The following is an 18,885-nucleotide window of genomic DNA, read 5'->3' as shown; positions in this document are numbered from 1 at the left end:
ATCTCTCCTTGCCTTAAACAATAATGTGATTAATTTATTATTGTTTTGGAGTATGTCATTTCTTTATTGGCTTGTTAAGAGACATTATCCTGTATGCTGATGGCTTGTGAAATTCCCACAGTGAAACTGTGTTAAATAAATTTCTGGCAAAGAGAAATTCAGTCTCTGAGCATAATTTGCCACCCCAAACGAAACATCTACATACAGCTGACTTCTAAACCAAACATCTAGCCTTAGGATTAATCTCTCATGTGCAAACCACTGATGAGCAATTCTCTTTGAATGTCCATTAGCATCTCTCAACAACTTATCTTTCATACGAACCATTACAACATATTAGGTCAATTTTTCAGGAGACCTAAGGGTTAAAATTGATTTCTCCCTCCTTTTACCTCTAAAATCTTCTTCTATGTTTTTCATTCATTTGTTACTTTCAATTGCTATCATATTCCCAGTTCGTTCATTCCCAGTATCATCTGGTCTATTGAATTTAGCCCATCTTCTATACAATCTCTCCTGTATACCATATTACTTTAAGACTTTTCACTTCAAAAATTGACTCAATATAACACAATATTTTCATTTCTCATGTTCGTGAAAAGTGCCCTTGCGAGTCCACCTCTGACTCAGATAAATAAGAGAAACGGGATCAACTTACTTTTCATAAATAAATAAACAAGAAAGAAAGAAAGAAAGAAAGAAAGAAAGAAAGAAAGAAAGAAAGAACGAAAGAAAGAAAACCAAAACTGAAGGTAATAGTTCTGAATTTTTAATCAGACATCAGGCAGAATAATAGCACAAGTAAGACTTACAAAGGAAAGTTAAAGTGGGAAGAGCTGAGACAGATGCAATGGTTCTTTTCTAACAATACTTTTCCCTCAGTTACCTCTAGCAGTGGTTTTCAACCATTTTCCTATTATGAAGCATGTAATGTCCATTCACATACAAAGCATTCCCAAAGGTATATTCATTTATGACAAAAGTGAAAAAATAAGTAAATAAATGGATTAGTAAAGCTCTGCAATAATTTGTAATCACTACCACATTGGTCTTGGTATTGTTATTTTTATGTCAGTGACTGACTTCTGTGAACTCTGTTCACATCAGGTATATATAGCCATGAATAGGAGTGATACTCAAATTATCCAAAAAACAGCAACAGACATTGAAAAAAAAAAAACTGAGGCTATTATGAAAACCAAAGTGGTTCCTCCTGTAAAATGACTGACCACCAGCCTTGGGCACAACATAGCCACAGATACAAGTTTTGGCAACTCCCAGCAAGCTAGCCATCATCACCTCTCTATTCCCCCAAAAGAAGTACACAAAGAAGCAAGAGCATGAAGCATACATTAAGACACTCTCTGACTTGACTCTCCTCTATTTCAATAAAAAAGCAGATCATTCACAAACTTCATTCCCGTATAATATCATAGTATTTACAATAATGTACTTGTGACACTATGACACATCATCAATGCTGAGAATGCTAAACCTTTCACAAAATCCTTTACATCACATTCATAACCTTATGTAATATACTCCAACCTATTTAACCAAAATATATCTGTTACTCCTTCCACTATAGCAAATAAAACTATTTAACTATCCCCCCGAACTGCCCCTAGCTCCATACCTCTGCTCATACCATCTAGAGTACCTTTCACCTCCTCCTGTTTATCTAATTTCTATGGAAAATCCAAGATAATCTTCAGTCTCTACCCTCAACAACTCATAGTTCCTCCACATCACTATTTTCATATTTTATTAGGTTTTTATGTGCACAAAGACTACATATTGTACTTCCTTTTATGTCCAGAAATAGTGAAACAACACCTTACCCGTAGTAGACGCTAAAACAATTTTTGATTGATAGTAACATCACTCTCACATACTCATATACCTCTAGTACATGCAATATAATAAAGAAGAAATTACCTGATTCAATTAAATGCAAACAAAGCACTTCTAATGGATATTGTACAGTGGGATAGCTGTTTATCATTCCTTCACAGGCCTTCTTCAACCTAGCAGTCTCATGAGGAAACTTGAAAATATGAAAGTAAAATAAACTAAGTAGCAGTAAAATATACTTCTGGACACTTTCCTATTTAGAACAGAAAAGTCACATCAGAGATATTAAAACTCAACTTACTTTGCATAAACACTGTATGAAATGTCTATAAAGTACTTGGTGATCTTCACTAGGAATCTCATCAGATAAGCACAGTGCATTCTCAAAAGCAGTTAAAAGCTAAAACAAATAAACAACAAAATCTTTAGCCAGATCAGCAACACTAAAATCCAAGGCAAGCACTTTAAAGAATACCATTCACTTGGTTACTTTAATTCTACATTTTTAAAATGAATTTCCATGACTTTATAATAAAAATTCATAATACAGTTCATTGCTTTGAATTCTTTACGAAGCATGGTATAAAGTCTATACAAATAAAATTTTACTGCTCTGATAAAGTTAATGATTTTGCAAAAGAAAAGAAGCCTAACTTAAATAGTTAAGCATAGGAAGTTAAAAAAAAATAAGTAATGAAATTAATCCACATAGAAAATAAGTGATACATTCTTTTAGAACACAGTTAAATAAAGCAGTTATTATTAACATTCAAGGGGAAAATACACCCCACAATAAAAACTTTCTATCCTATTTTAAACAGAAGTCAATTCCTAAGATGTTAAGTCCTCTTTCATAAAGAGTGTAGTATGGATAATTTAAAAAACCATTTTATGTTGGTATGTGTTTAATATTCTGGTAACCTATACTATCTCAGGAAAATAATGAAGTCATAATATAAAGATATAATTTAAGAGAAGTTGGTAAATCATCTAATTTTGCCACTGCTCAATTTTTCCACAACAGAATCTATATACAGATAAAACAACACACAAACAAATGCAAATCTTATTCTCGCATTTTTATCTCCAGCATCAGCCTGACATACAGTAGGTTCTTGATATTTTTGAATAAAGGAACAAATTAATGAATAAATGAACACATATACAAAGAAATGAGCTTCCCATCATATACAGAGCCTATCATTGCTTACATTTAAAAATACCATTCACTTCAACAAATGCACATTGAGTGGCTGTTTACTATCATAAGAAACTAAGTTTACTTTTAAACTTACAAATATAAAAAATAGAATAATGGAGATAGTTTCCAATTATGGTTCAAAACTAACGGTTTTTTCACATTCTTTTAAAATTTCTTTTCAGTTACATCAAAATCTGCACACTAAGAAGAACAATTTCTAGGAATAAGCAGCACTCCAAATACTAAATACTCTAAATAAAATAGTACTCTTAGTTCATAAATATAAATTGTTAACCCTCATATGTTCATAAATATGAACATATCCTTAAGGTACAACTTTTTAAAAACTACAGCAGTTTTGTAAAAGCCAATTTCATAGTTTCTTTTTTACAGTGATACTATGACTGATTTATTGTGGACTCTTATGAATATTATGGGAGTAAAATTATGATAGTCCGAATGCCAATATGACTATCCAGATTTAGTATAAAACTGCAGGCCAATAATCTAACTGTATCAGGAAGAGCCTTTGATTTAAAATGAAACATTTATAAAATACTTCATCTGACATACAGTACACTGTCTCCATTTTCTAAATTCAATTATAAATGTTCAATTTTCATGACACAAAAGGTGAGGAATAAATGGGTCAATACCAATTGCTGGATTTCATTATTTAGATCCTCAGTACTCTCAGCCAGCAACTGAGTCAATTTTTTCCATAGCTGATGAAGCTCTTGGTTGTCTGCACCTTCTTCTTGCCGTGTCTTTATCAATTTGTGCCATGTTCGGGCCACCTATGAGAAGATTTAAAATGGTTATTTTATCTTAAATACTAAGAATGCCAACAAAAAACAAAATCTGCAAAAAAAATATTTTTTTTATCTGCTAATACATAAAAATAGCAAAAGCACAGAACTCTATCTATTATGAACTCCATAAAAATAAGTTGACTAGGCAAGCCTACATAGTCCTTACATCAGATGTGTGACTGAGACACAAGAGTAGACACAGGAATAAGGAAATAATGACTGCATGCATCAATCCTTGTAATTTATAGCATCAACTATGGAGACATCACAAATGGGTCACTAAATTTTACAGATAATACTTTTACTTATTTTATTTATTTATTCCTGCCCAGTGTCCAAAAAGGTTTGGAAGTTATGATACCTGAAATCTGCATTCTAAGTTTTCAAAGCACTGTAATTTGTATTATGTCTCTAAATTTTTTAATGTGATACTACATAGTAATTTAAAAATATTTCCCTTAAGCTATGAAAGCTTTCTTCTAATAATAGTTTTATTAAAAGACGTCAACTACACCAGCAAATCATTAACCAACCTCATCGTGTTTCTTTTCTTGATAATACAGATCCACAAGTTTCTTACAGACATCACACCACTTCTTTTTGTCAACACTTAAATAAAAAAAAATAATAAGGATTTGAATCTGATTAATAAAAATAACCAAGGACTTAAAACACTAAAATTAAAATACCATAACACTGTCAGATACTATTTTAAATTAGAAAACACTATATATTTCATATTAAAATTTTATAAAATGAGCTTCTCATAAAAAAGAAAAGGTTTAAGAAGTATTATCTTCCATTACATTGCCTGAAAATAATATCAAAGTTCTCAAATTAGTCCTCTTACTGTCAGTATTCTGATTCTGCTCTGATCACAATCAAGAGATTCTGTAATGACAGTCTGAAAAAAAAAATGCATCCCAATTCCCAGTAAATGCCTGGAGCACTTCTACATAATTTTTTATCAGTTTCTTCTGATTCATACTTTTAAAGCAGCTGGTCTTTCTCCACATATTGATTACCTTTCATAAAGATCCAGGAGCTTTTGGTAAACACCAGGTAAGTCATCCTTAGCATTTATGTGATTATATTTCTCATACAAGCTTGCTAACCCCTAAAAAAGGAAGTAGTAGAGATTATTATTCCAAAAAAATCTAACGGTCTCGCATTTATTTTGCTGAAGTGACAATCCATAAAGAATATTCATAATAAGTATAATTTATAAATGAAATATGCCTGGGATTTGCCTCCAAATAATTTGGGGTAGAGACAGCAGGTGAAAGTACAGATGCAAAAAATTGACTGCGAGAATTTTTATTCAAGTTGAGTGATGGGCATAGAGGGGCTCATCATACCATCCTCTTTACTTTTGAAAATATATTTGAAGTGTTTCAAAATAAAAATTATTTTAACAATTACTATATATGATCTTAACCCTTAAGACATTACTATATGACACTACTTTTTAATAGTGAAACAAACCAAATACTCATAGTCTGTGGAAATTGTCATTTTTGCTTCAAATACTGATCAGATATCCTAAATCAACCAGTACATATTAAAAGTAAGCACCTAAGTGTGTTATCAGATACCCTCTTCACGTTCTTGTTCATGTAAACCTGAGACAAACAGGTTCACGTTCTCCAGAGCCTACTGACTCCTATTAATCACAGCTTCTAAGATGTGATTGAGACAGGAAGCAAAGTTATTAAATTTGCAAAAGTTGAAGAAGCCCACTAAGAAACTTGAAGACCATTAAATAAGAAAGAAAAATTAACTTGTACTCAAAGACAGAGAATTGCAAATTTTTTTACATTATTTTATTTTTAGAAAACACTATATATTTTTTTTTCCTCTAAGGTAGACATAAAGAATGTTCTCAATAAGTCTTTCATATGCACAAATAATTAAGTCGGACCTTTACATGACCATGTTTCAACTCCAGTCATCCTACCATTGGATAGGATGTTAAATAGTGGTAAACGGCATCCTTGGCGCCACTTTCAAGTTCAGAAGACCAATAAATTAAAATTTTTTCCTTATGTGGGATAAACAGAGATTTAAATGCTTATTTTAAAGCTGTTACCTCTAACTCTAAAAATGGAAAAAGGTTATTTCTTATAATATAGGGGAAAGACTTTCTCCATACCTGCCAAGCTAGTAATTGGTCTGGCTCTAGTTCAGCAGCTTTCTTATAGGCACCCTGGGCCTGATCAGGTTGTTCAAGTTCGGCTGCAGCAACACCAATAAAAACCCAGGCATTATAGTTATTTTTCTCTTGTTTTAACACTGTCTGATTTAAAAACAAAACAAAGCAAAACAGCAGGTCATTAACTTTAATAGACAAACAACAACAAAAAGACAGCCTACTTGAGGGTCAAGAAATCTGGATCTTTCACTAATGAGGAATCTTAAAAATGACATTTAACCTCTCTAGTTTTCAGTTTCCTCAGGGAGAGAGGGAACTGGACTGGATCAGTAATTGTAAGGGGTCTGAAACACAAGGTATATTTTTTAAAGACTGCCCAAGTAATCCTGATGCCTCCTCCTCTTGTCCCTTAAAAATACTGAGTATATAAAGAACAATAAGGCTATTCTAACCACCCAACCATCCTGCCTGCCTCCACTCCACAATGCTACTAGTCATTTCACAGAACTGTTTTCCATATTGTTCCACCGTATCCAACTCCCATATTATCATTCACTATGTTAACATTTCCCCATATTAGACAGATTTTTCATTAAAATTATAGGCTAGGGAAGTAGATTGACCCCAATGTAACTGTACAAAATACGTTCAAATAAATAGTGGCAATTAATGTTTAAACAATACCTATCAACTAGAATAAAAATTATACGTAGAGCTATTATTTTCAGAATAGCTACTTGCTAAGGTAAATAGAAGGCAAAAATGTTGTAGTAAAAAAACCAAAACTGGCCACTAAAATAAAATCAGCTCTTAATGTTTTACATATTCTAGAGAAAATAAGAACATTGTTATGAGTTGAACCAGTCAGATTATGAGGCTTATATGAATCCACCTAGCAATCTCTTACCAATCTACAGCACACGTTCCTTTCTATCCAAAAATCTGCCTCCTGAAAAATCAACAATGAGGAAGCTAACCAGAGTTAAGCTCTAAACATTGGGACCTTATTAAAGCTTGTGTCCCCAACACCAAGAACAACAACTAGCATATAACTGCTGAATATGATAAACGCCATAGTCAACCTCCTATCTGCCGAATGGCAAGATTTCCAAAATCTGAAACTGACTTTCAAAGAATTATAACAATATGATGAACTCAGGTATGACATTCTGAGAAAACAAAGAGAAGTGAAAAATGTAAAAAGGATTACAAAGTACAAATTAGTAGTTCCAAAAAAGTCACGGGAATGTAAAGTACAGCATAGGGAATATGGTTAATAATACTATAATAACTATGAGTAGTGCTGGGTGGGTACTAGACTTTTGGGGGGATCACTGCGTAAAGTGTCTAACCACCATGCTGTACACCTGAAACAAATATAAAATAATACTGAATGTCAACTGTAATTAAACACATTTATTTAATTAAAAAAATTTTTTTTAAGTACCTCTCTCTAATGTCCATCTACACAAGCCAGAGAAGGCTCCTTAAAGGGATGCTTATACCAGGTTACAAAGGCACACAGGCAGACGAAGTAATAATCAGACAAATACACAGCAAATACACTGAGATACAACAATTCTCTATACAAATTCAGTTAGTCTCAATCAACATTCTAAATTACTACACAAAAGTAATCACACGTTTGCCACTGACTAGCTACCCGTCTTTGCTTTCTAGCTGGGTCTTTCCAGTATAAATTACAAACTACTTAGAATTCATATTTGAATCAGAAAGACTGCTGTGGTACTGCTATATTATGAAAAAAAAATAGATTCCCATATGTTACTTAGATAAACCTAGTACTGAAGAAAACAGTCCCTCCACCTCCTCCTTCTGCTCCCCCACCAGCTTGAACAACTGCCCACCTTCTTCCGTATCAGGCTTAGTTCTGTCATAGCCTCCATCCCTGCCGGGCTCAGTCATCACCAGAAAACTAAACCTCACAAATGCATCCTTTACTTCTTAAGACTCTCACCCTATATTGCTATGTGCTTCCCTCAGTCTTACCCAATTCCCTCGCTCCCACTCTCCTAAATGCTTCATTGTGCCCTCTGGAACTCCTAGTCTGAACCAGCCAAATTCCCTCTATATTTTCAATAGTTCCTTTAACCGTACCAAGTTCTGCCTCATCTGAAACATGGCTATCCCCTATAGATCTTACATGCTGCAGATGATTTCTCTTCTCTTACACCCCACACAGGACTAGAAAGTGAGGAAGGAGTTCTCCTTGCTCACACTGTTAACTACATTCCTCTCATCCTCAGTACTTTCGAGATGTCGTACTTCAGAAGTACTTAAAGGCCTAGTACTTCTGAAGTTAAGCCATCAGCTATCCTGTGAAAAATATCCTTCTTGTTGCTACCATCTATCAACCTCCTAGGTAGTCCCCTTTCCTTCAGTGAAAATGTCCTCTCCACCTCAATTCCTATAATCATTCTAACATTCATGGTGACGACCCATGAAACACTGTGGCCTCTCAGTTACTCACCCTCCACACTACTCAGCCATTCATATTTCCAGCTTGACCCTCTCCTATTCTGCCAGTTCAATTACTGTAATGGTCCCACGGTAACAATTCCTTAACGTTTAACATGTCCAATTTTTGACCCCATTCCCTTTTTCCACAATCACCTCATTTCTCAACTTTCATCTCTCCTTTCCCAACTTAGGCCCCATTACCTTTCACTGCCGTCACTCCCTTGCAGTCTCAACTCCTTTGCCTCTTTTTCCCTCCATCTTTCCCACTCTCCATAGCTGAACTCCATCATGCCCACCTCCAAGCCTGAGAAGCTGAACATAAAGGGGGAAACTACATAGCTAGTTCACGAATTTCATGTTAATAACATAAACTTCAAATAGATACTCACTAAGGCCTGGTAATCCTTCTAGTACGTTTGTTTTCCAACTATGAATAAATACTATACTATTTCATACCTCCTTTGTCTCAAAACTCCTATCCAACTCCTCTCCCATTCTCAGCTTATATTTTATTAACAATATAGACACCATTAGAGATGTACACTCTCATCTTCTCACCCTCGAATCTACAAACCTGATAGTGTATGGATCTGCATCCATCTTCCCTTCTTTTAAGATGGAAAAAGTACTAAAGGCCTCGTCTTAAGCTCTGGATGTCCTTCTCTCTCACCCTCCCAAGGACTTCACTCCTACCACCATCCTCCATCTCTCCTGCACATATAGCTTCTCCCTGTGGACTGGAACATTCCCATCAGTATGCAAAGGAGCTTCAGAACCCTAATTCTCCCATCCAAAACGTCAACATAAATTAGAATGTCAACAAAGAATGAAAACTTTAAGATATAGAGTAGTATTCCACAGTACAACATATTAAAAGATATCTAACAGATAATTAGGTTTTAAGAACTTGGCTTTAATAAGTTACAATACAGAGAAAGACAAAATTAAGTGTAACGGAAGTAGCTTATCCTAGCACAACCACTCTAATGGTGCGTTAATGAACTTACCACTTTGTTATATTTAGACAATAAATGATTCACCTATTATGAATCCATAATGATTATAAATAGGTAACAAACTTTTACTATGGAAGAAAAAAGTATTGGTTACCTTACAATGTTTCAAAGCTTCTTTGTATTCTTTGTTTCTGATTGCATCTCTAGCACTTTTTAGGGCAGTCTTCACTTCCTTGCTGGACATTCTGTCAAAATGAAAAGCCTGATTGAATCTATAATAAATTAACCTGCCTAACTTTAATGGTTCCAACAAACTTAAGGGACATGTGATTCCTTCAACCTGGAACACTCTTTTCTCTCTTAATATATACATAGCTTATTCACGCACGTCTTCAGATATTTACTCAGATGTAACTTTCTCAGTGAATCCTTCCATTGTCACACTACTTAAAATGTCAATACTGCCTTCCCCTACCCCGACACCCAATATTCCCTTAACGGCTAACGTTGCATTTATTTTTCTTCAAAGTACTTATCACCATCTTATACACTTACATACTAATTTATTTATTTGTTTGTTTGTTTGTTTATCTGTTCCATGTAGGCAGGAATTTTTTGTTTGTTGCTATTTTGTCCTCCTGCTTTAGAATAAACACCTAGTATCTGACAAAATGTATATATTAATAAATACTTGTTGAAATTGAGTTGTATTTAAATTGTACTCACTTTCCATAGAACAGGCTAAAATACAGATGATCATATGGACCAAAACACAAAACACATACCAATCTTAATCCAATTCCACACTAAGCAAGATTTAGTAGAGTAAGCCTAAGAGTAAAAACACTAAAGCTAGTTTTTATAATATATAAATCAGGATATTAACTTTCTTAACAATAAGAATTACTATAGGCTTATAGTAATATAGTATTCTTTGAAATATAATAACATTTGAAGAGAAATAAATGCAATGTTGACACTTAAATGAAGGTGATAAATAGATTTCAACTGGTAGACAAAGTATTTGTTCATTTACATTAAAACATGTTATTTTAATTTTAAGTTAACTAATGTTATCTCAGGATTTTACAACTTATTCTGTTTTACCAGTAAACAAGTCAAATTCAATTATAATTCCATGTTGAAAAAAGAAACATCTGCATGTTTTGAGAACTCCATTGAATTCTAATAACATCAGGAAGGTAAAACAAAGCTGGGTAAATATTAAGTCATTATAGACTGTAGATGTTCAAGGCAGTAAAATGAACAAGCAAGAGGGCTCAATGACATGGTGCATTAGCAGTCCTTTCTATCCAAAGAGGCTGAGATAGAAAATACAAGATCAAAAAAGTATAAGAAGCAAGAGAATAATAATAATAATAAAATCCTTTTGACTTAAAAAATGTTAGATTCAAAATAATATAAAAATTAAGATGTCATAAATCAACTTCTCTGTAGCCAGAACTAGATTCCCTAAATTGCCAAAAAAAATGATTTTGCCTAGTTATAATAATTATATAATTAATGTAACATATTTCATAGGCTCTAATTTTATAAACTGCCCTCTTACCTGAAATTATCTTGGTATAAATTTATAGGTACAAACTTCAGAAGGATTTTCTGGAGTCTGCAAATCTTGATTGGAAAAGGCAACAAATTTCAATGCTGATTTCACATTTTTTTCTCATGCCAAAGTTATCTTTGGTAGATAAGCTGGCAAGCTAAAAAGAAGAAAACATCAATGATAATGACAACTAATCTGGACCAATAGAAAGGGATAAAAAGAGATTTCCAAGGGGAAAAAAAATCAAGAGTTCAAGTTAAAAAAGAACAAAAACAGTTTCCAGATAAAACCATGCAAAAACAAACTGAAGAGTACAACTTTTTCAGAACAAGGACCACCATCTTCTCTATTGCCCAAAGTATGAGTGGAAGCACACCCAAACAAGGTAGAACCAACCAGCACTAATGCTATGTGCAGCTCCCATGCTATATGTCACAGCACATATGACGTAAAAGAAATACAAAAGAAGGCCTCTGCTCTAAAGAATACAATCTAAATCAAAAGAAAGACCTAGGGCATATGAGTCATTAGAGAATCAAATGCTAAACTAAAGATAATGAGTGCAAGAGCAATAAGAGTTTAGAGAAGAAAAGTGGTGTGAGGCAATTAATGGCTACTAGATGGACAAGACAGAATTAAAGAAAGGAAGGAAGAAGAAAAATTACTCCAGAGGCAATTGTTAGTAAATACGGAAAGATGGGAATGAATGTGGTATGTGTAGGGAACAATGAGAAAACCAGGCTGAATGGAACAGAAAAGACATGATAAAGAACAGAAGGAAATTAGGGTTGGTGGGTACGGTATAGCAGCAGGTAACAAAAGACCTTCAAAGTAAGACAGACAAGTTTTGACAAATATAACAGCAAACTCAGATTGGTTAAATGCTTCTAAGAAGGTTATTTTTGAATACCAGTAGAGACAAACTCCATTCTTCTCTTGGTAGCCAATTCTAACATTCAATACCCTTCTATATCCCTATATGTTTCCATATGTAATTAAAATGACTCTTGCTTCAGTGGAATCCTCTATTCTCTTCCTCTTCTTTCTTTATTTGATTTGGCATTTAGCACAATATGCTAGCACTGAGGCCCTCCTTCACCTAAAATAAATAAATATATATAAATACAAGATTTTATTTATATATACACATGTATGTGTATATATATATGTACATATATGTACGTGTGTGTGTGTGTGTGTACAAAGGTCAGATATGTATATATGAGTTTCAGAGGATTAAGTCATTTTTAAAAAGAAAAAAAAAGTGCCACCTTCTAGCCCTAAAAACGTCGTCTTTTGGGGAGGTGTAGTGGAGAAGGAAGAGGCACATTCCCTCATTTTCTAAGCAAAGCTTTACTGAGCATTAACCATCTATTAGGTACCATCAAACCAACTATCAAGAATGATTCTATGCAACCCCATATTCTATTTGGGATACTTCCCTTCATTCTCAGTATGTCCAATACTTAAAGAAAAATCTACCTCGTTTATGAGTGTCTAATATTCTTCTTCAGCCCCACATACTCTCTCCTTATACCTCTCCTCCCATTTTTCCCCTCAATCACAACTGATTTTATTTTTAAATAAGAGCATTCATTTTACACATTTCACCCAATGAAAGTTTTCTACAACCAACCTAAAAGATTTTAATTCTACATATCAATCATAAAAGTAGCAACAATGGCACTTTAAAAAAGAAAATAATAATGCCAAAAAAATTAAATACCTTAAAACTAATGAATGTAAGGAGATAAATTGATATGTCCACCCAAAGCTATGGAATCTTAAACTACATTTAGTTGTGCTGATACAAAGATTCCATGCAGCAAATAATGATAATAATAATAACAATTATTATTATTATTATTTATAATAATAGTAACAACAATGAAAGCTAATTACAGAAAAGCAAATAGGATACCTTTGAATCTAACAACAAAAGTCTAAAGTATTTTGTGGTGGCCTTTCTTCTGAAAAGGAATTGCTAAAAACAATCATTAAGTAAAAATAAACTCCAATTACCTATCACTTAGCCTTCTCGACATTTACTTTTACCTACTACCACTACCTCTATCTTCTTTTTGACCTGAATTTCAAACCGTTCCTTAACAGTTACCCATCTAAATTAAGTAAAATATAAGACAAGTATATAAAAGGGATGATATACATAATCCAAATTCTACTGAACTTTTTAATACATCAGATTCGGATTCAATTTTCATAATTCATAACTTAAAAGATGAGAAACGATATATAATTTTTCATCTTTTTTCTTTCCCAAAGAGACACTGATCCTTATCTACGAATTTCAAAATTAATCTAAACTGTGTTCCTGTACCTCAGGTGATAAAAAGAACTTCTATAAGCAATCAGAAAGAGTCTGAAAAAAACATTCTAGAAATTCAAAATACACTAACTTCAATATAAAAAAACTGAGCCAAAAGATAATATCATCTACTCCTATGCTACTCTGTTTTGAATCTAGGACAATTAAGGACACTTATTTACGCCCAATTTGCAGCCTCACTACACTAAAGTGAACCCTGTTATAAGCCATAAGAAGAATTATAAGTATGCAAAAAAGTTGCCCACATCATGAACCTAGGTTAGTTTGTAATTTAATGAAAATCGAGAAAACTTTTTTTAAAGGTCAAAAATCCATCTAAATTAGTCATCTGAACAGTAACACAAATTCTACACAACTACAAATTCTAAGTATCTTTTGATGGTATCCTTGGAATAAATTCTGTCAAACAAAATTAATCTAGAACACTTCATAGAGAGAATGGAAGTAACTGACTTAAGTTTAAAAAATGCTGTGTTAAAACTAGGAACTGAACAAAATTTAGATGAAGCATGTATGGATGAACAAGAAACAGAATGTGAGTTTACTGGACAAAAACATACTAAACAGAATGGTTAGTTCCACAGGAAAGTGTCTATATGGATGTGTCTTGTTAGGTCAAAAAAAAAAAAAAAAAACCCTAAATAAAGGTAATAGTTGAGAGTTCTTTTACATATCCAACACTTATTGAGCCCTGTGATCGTCCAGATTCCAAAGCCTACTCAAAAACATTTAGTTTTTAGTTTCCCCACTGTCAAAAGGCAGTAATTCTCCATGTGCTAAAGTTCGGAGTAGTGTGAGATTTGTCTGAGAAAGCTTTATGCTTGACATTTGAATGTGGCCTTGAATTACATGTAGCATTTGGGTAGACCGAGGCAAGAGCAGACAGGTTGAATGGAAGAAGTAAAGATGTAGGTGTGGAAAGCACTGGGGAATGGTGAAAAAGTAACATGAGCTAATATTGGAAAGGAAATTCTTCATTTCTCACTTTAGCGAATGGAGAATTATTGTCTTTTGATGATTAACTGTACTTTCTGATTCTTTACCCTGTTATTGAATTTAAAGGTGTGTGTGTGTTTGTTTCTCACAACTAGCCTAGGAGTTCCTATGGAGCAAAGACTATTTTTATTACTCTCTTATTTCCCAGTGCCTGGTACATTGTGGATATTCAACAAATATTCATAGAATCACAGCAGATGAAGACAATACTGAATTTAACCCATATAGTCACTAACTGCATACTTAGTTTTCTTTTCGTAAGGCAGAATATTGGTATTTTGGACATTAAAAGAACTATGAAGAGCCAAAATCTAGATCAAGACTTTCATTTGAAGACTTTTCTGAACAGCAGAGTTAAGTATTTCACTCAAGCAAGCAATCCCTAATGTACTTTAACTGATGACTTAAACATATATGTATTGGAGCCCCTATCCTCACTGCAAAACCCATATGCATACTAGTACATACATAGGCATGCAATCAGAAGTTCCTCTTCTTATAGGGTAAGTTACTGATTAGCAAAAATGCTCTATGTCCAGAAAAGAGTAATCGAAATAATGAAGAAACCTGAAATTATATAATAGCTAGCTGAAGGAAATGGGAAAGGCATAGGGAAAAAGTTGGTGGGAAGGCGAGAAGGGTTGTTGAAAGGGAGAGATTATTCATGTAAAAGTGAAGAGAAATGGATTTATGAAAGGTTAAAAGTAGAAAAAAAACTGGCTTCAACTCAAAATGAAAAATTTTAATAATGAGACCTGTACAAATATGGAATGGGCCACTCAAAGGAAGTGTGTTTCCCATCACTGGAGATGAAAAAACACAGCCTGAACAATCACTTGGCAGGAATGTTATAAGACAAATTGAATACCAAATGAGAATCCTCTAGATTCTCCCTGCACTATGTGTCTGGGACCCTAAAATATCTCTCTTGCTCTATCCCATTGCAGTACCAGCTCCCACCAACACTGTCAAAAGGAGAGAGAGTAAGAAAAAGATGCATTCCTGTCATCCTGACCAGGAATTCAGAATACATGTCCTGTGCAAACCAGGCCACAGAGAGCATACAGTTCACAGAATCAGTACCGTGACACATTAAATATATATTTTTTAAGAATCCAGATGTCAATCAACATTGTTTCTGTAGTTAAATGTGTTCTACATTTCAAATTAACGCAAAACAAAATTTAAAAACATACCCTGTTCATGAGAAGGCCTAGCCATATTATCTTCCATGCTGTACTATCATTTCACTTTGTTTCCCAAGAGTGTAAGTTCTCTGTGAACAGAAACTACTGTTTATAAATATTTATTCACCCACAGATCCTTAGCATGCTGCTTGATTAACAATTCTGCTTCACTAATAGAAATTAAGCTCTAGAATGTCATAAACTTTTGTAATTAGCTAGAGACAGTATAGCCATGAGTTAGAGCACAGACTACTCAAATTCAAGTCTCGCTCAGACCGGCTCCTTGTGTAACCTTGAGCAAGTCAATTACTCTATCCAAGCCTCAGTTTTCCTATCCTAAAAATGGTGAAAGTGAGGATTACAGAAAATATTCCATTTAAAAGTATCTGGCACATGGTAAGTGCTCGATAAATAATTAGTATAATGCTCAGCACGTAGTGTTACGTATTAAATAACGTCTGCCCCTTAGTACAATTATTTGACGCAAAAACACCGTCAAATATTAGTATTGAGTTGATTTTATGTTAAATAAGTGCTGCAACTTCTCCTTTACGTGTCAAAATATTAAAACGACTAACGTGATGCGCAAATTGTATACCTGAAACTATGATAATGAAATCGGGAACTGGACCCTGGGATGGAAATCTGCTTCTTCCAGACTTCCCAAAGGAGATCGAGTCAAGAAGGAACAGTGATTTCTCTGCAGCAAACAATGGTGTTCTGAACCTACGTCAATTAATCAATCAAACACGTCACACAGTCCAACATTTCTTCCTCTGAGAGCCTGTTCGGTTTCTCTCCTTTGCACTCTTTCGGCAAGATGAACCTAAGCTTTTCCCTGCCTAGAAATTGAAACTTTACCTACTAGGCCCCGCTCCTCATCCCACCGGAGCATAACAAATTCTTACTGCACCGGCAAAAGAGGAAATAAATGGAGGCAGGCTACAATTTCTTTGGGGGAAGGTTTTCGAAGGATCTCAAGGTATCCGTAAGTCTCCAAATGCGGTCCAGCCAAAGAACGTGCAAAGAACCGCCCGATCCAACTTAAGTGACAGACCGTGCCGCCACCTCATCATCGCCCGGTTCACGGTCCCTCCTGCTATTCAGCCACGCTTGCTCGGCGCAAAACGAGCAGCCCCGGCCCCTGATCCTTTCTCTAGGTTTTCATTTCAACCATTTCAACTGCCCTATCGACTCCAACTTCTGCAAACAGACAGCGCCCCAAACCTACCTGGGACAGATGCCTCTGCTACAAACGCCGAGCGTGGAGTCAGGGCGCATGCGCATTTCTCCAGCCATCGTTCACGTGACTGGCGGTGGCCGCTCTCAGTTTGCTCAGTGTTTGATTAAAAGGCCTTAACCCGAGTCCAGGCAAGGTAGTCCTCCTTTGCACAGTTGCTCACCCCGTGCCTGATGGGAGTAGTAGTTCTGCAGGTGAAGACCTAAGAGGAAGCCAAACTGCGATCTCTGCGATCCCCGCCCACCTCTTCCCCGAGGGAGGAAGCCGGCCCAGGGCTCGGGGGCCGGGCTTTCAGCCGCTCCCGGCGATGCTACTTCTGTGGGTGTCGATGGTCGCAACCTTGGCGCTGGCGGCGCCAGCTCCTGGGACAAATGGGCAAAGGCGGGGAGCAGCTCATGCTTGGCCCGATGCGCCTAACGTGGTGCTAGTTGTGAGCGACTCTTTTGTAAGTACAGAGAGGCGGCGGGAGGAGGATGGCGGGGCGCCCCACTCCAAATCAGCTACTAACAGCCTTCCCTGCGCTGCTGGCTTTGGGGAGCAGAATCTGAAACTTTCAAACATGTTTTACCCCGATGCAAACTAAGAAACGCATTTCATCTTGAGGCCCCGTATACACACACGTACACCACATAGATATGCATATAATACATATAAAACAGTAGTAAATAAAATGCAATCTGATAGCGTCTTTGCAAATCTTTTTAATTTTTATTTATTGCTAGCCTCGACCCACTAAATTATTTTACCACTACTGATGAACTTTCAGTCCATACCCCCCTCCCTGTTTGATTTAATAGTGGGGAAAAGTAATCTCCTGCATCTCCATAAAAGCTTGTTAGCTTTCTAGTGGTCATTTCCTAATTCATCTCAAATTCGCAGGTATTAATGTTTGGGAGAAAAGTGAAAAAAGTTAACGTTAGTTTTACTACCCAGGTATCCGATAGTCATGTTAATACTGATTTAAATGTGTTAATTGATATAATTTGATCCACTCCCTGATATTTCAGAGAAATTGTGTACGTGTGTTGTTGTTTAATCCTAAACTTGAACAGGTTTTGAAACTCCCAAGCCATCAACCAAAACACTACTACTATCTATTACCAGATTCTTTTAGGGTTGTCCATGATTTTAAAACTACTGCTTGGACAAATGTTTGTTTACTAAGTTTAGTATCACTGGGTATTACTGTGGTCACATAGATAGTTGGTGTTGAGCATGTCTGGTACCAAAGAATGTTTTTAATCACTATGTTGTGTTGTCTTTTTCATAGATTGACCTGAAATGATTAAAGTCATGTAATCTAGATATGCCCATAGGATTTGTTGATAGTATTATATAAAGTGATCTTTATGATTACCTAAATTTTGAGAACAGGCAATACTGGAGAGTAACATAAAGGAAGTTTATTAGGGAGTGTTGTTGAGATCAAAGAGAAAAGAAAGAAGCAGGCAGGATTGTGCAGAGAGAAATTGAGTTTTGTTTCTGTATCAGCGGAGACCTCAGCTGACTTTATGGGTAGTTCTTAAACTAGTATGATACTTCAAAACCGTTTCCAGTTGAGGTGAAGGGACCAGACCTTTCTACCTTTATGTTGGATGGCCATCAGTTATGAGCTGCTCCCAGAATGGGGCATCATCATGGGTAAGGCAACTCTCTTCAGTAGAGGCCATCTTCGCTTCCTAAAAGGGAATCTGTGGGGTGCATCACAACATCCTAGAAACTTCCAAAGATAACTGAAATATTTCATTTTTTTTTACTATAGTATGAATACACAGATTTGTATATATTTTTGTATATAAATAAATATATAAATACTGTGTGCAGACTAATATTTCTTATGAATGTAGAAGTAAAGATTTGATATTGTAAATATAGTAATAATCACCAAATTGATGTATAGATTAATTGCAATCTCTATAAAAATTCCTATGATTTTTTTTTTTGCAGAAATAGAGAAACCTATCTTAAAGTTCATGTAGAAATTCAAGGGTCCCAGAATAGCCAAGACAATCTTGTAAAAGAACAAAGTTGGAGGACTTACACTTTCAAATTTCAAAAATTACTAGAAACTATAGTAACAAGATAGTGTGATACT

The 18,885-nt window shown here is 34.9% G+C and overlaps 2 protein-coding genes across 6 annotated transcripts in view; one reads left to right on the top strand and one right to left on the bottom strand.

Annotated features, from left to right (window-relative positions):
- TTC37 (tetratricopeptide repeat domain 37) overlaps positions 1-16,875 on the bottom strand; it is a 73,604-nt gene extending 56,729 nt beyond the window's left edge. Inside the window, exons 1-10 of one of the 4 annotated variants that reach the window (XM_036225444.1) lie at positions 16,782-16,797; positions 15,560-15,639; positions 11,027-11,177; positions 9,611-9,701; positions 6,020-6,163; positions 4,893-4,984; positions 4,401-4,476; positions 3,712-3,852; positions 2,156-2,254; positions 1,939-2,047 (exon numbers count right to left, since the gene is read on the bottom strand). In XM_036225444.1, coding sequence (XP_036081337.1) covers positions 1,939-2,047; positions 2,156-2,254; positions 3,712-3,852; positions 4,401-4,476; positions 4,893-4,984; positions 6,020-6,163; positions 9,611-9,700 — 751 coding nt within the window. In that variant the 5' untranslated portion in view covers position 9,701; positions 11,027-11,177; positions 15,560-15,639; positions 16,782-16,797. Of the gene's footprint in view, positions 1-1,938; positions 2,048-2,155; positions 2,255-3,711; positions 3,853-4,400; positions 4,477-4,892; positions 4,985-6,019; positions 6,164-9,610; positions 9,702-11,026; positions 11,178-15,559; positions 15,640-16,148; positions 16,746-16,781 lie in introns of those variants that run through there. The other 3 variants (XM_036225443.1, XM_036225442.1, XM_036225445.1) reach the window with 3 other exon arrangements.
- A 91-nt stretch (positions 16,876-16,966) lies between these two features.
- ARSK (arylsulfatase family member K) overlaps positions 16,967-18,885 on the top strand; it is a 33,109-nt gene continuing 31,190 nt past the window's right edge. The window contains exon 1 of one of the 2 annotated variants that reach the window (XM_036225447.1): positions 16,967-17,235. In XM_036225447.1, the coding sequence (XP_036081340.1) occupies positions 17,098-17,235 (138 nt within the window). In that variant the 5' untranslated portion in view covers positions 16,967-17,097. The remainder of the gene's footprint in view (positions 17,236-18,885) is intronic. The other variant, XM_036225446.1, reaches the window with a different exon arrangement.

This window comes from Rousettus aegyptiacus, unplaced genomic scaffold (assembly GCF_014176215.1).
Source record: "Rousettus aegyptiacus isolate mRouAeg1 unplaced genomic scaffold, mRouAeg1.p scaffold_m13_p_8, whole genome shotgun sequence".
NCBI classification, from domain to species: Eukaryota; Metazoa; Chordata; class Mammalia; order Chiroptera; family Pteropodidae; genus Rousettus; species Rousettus aegyptiacus.
This window is presented reverse-complemented; position numbering and strand designations above follow the sequence as displayed.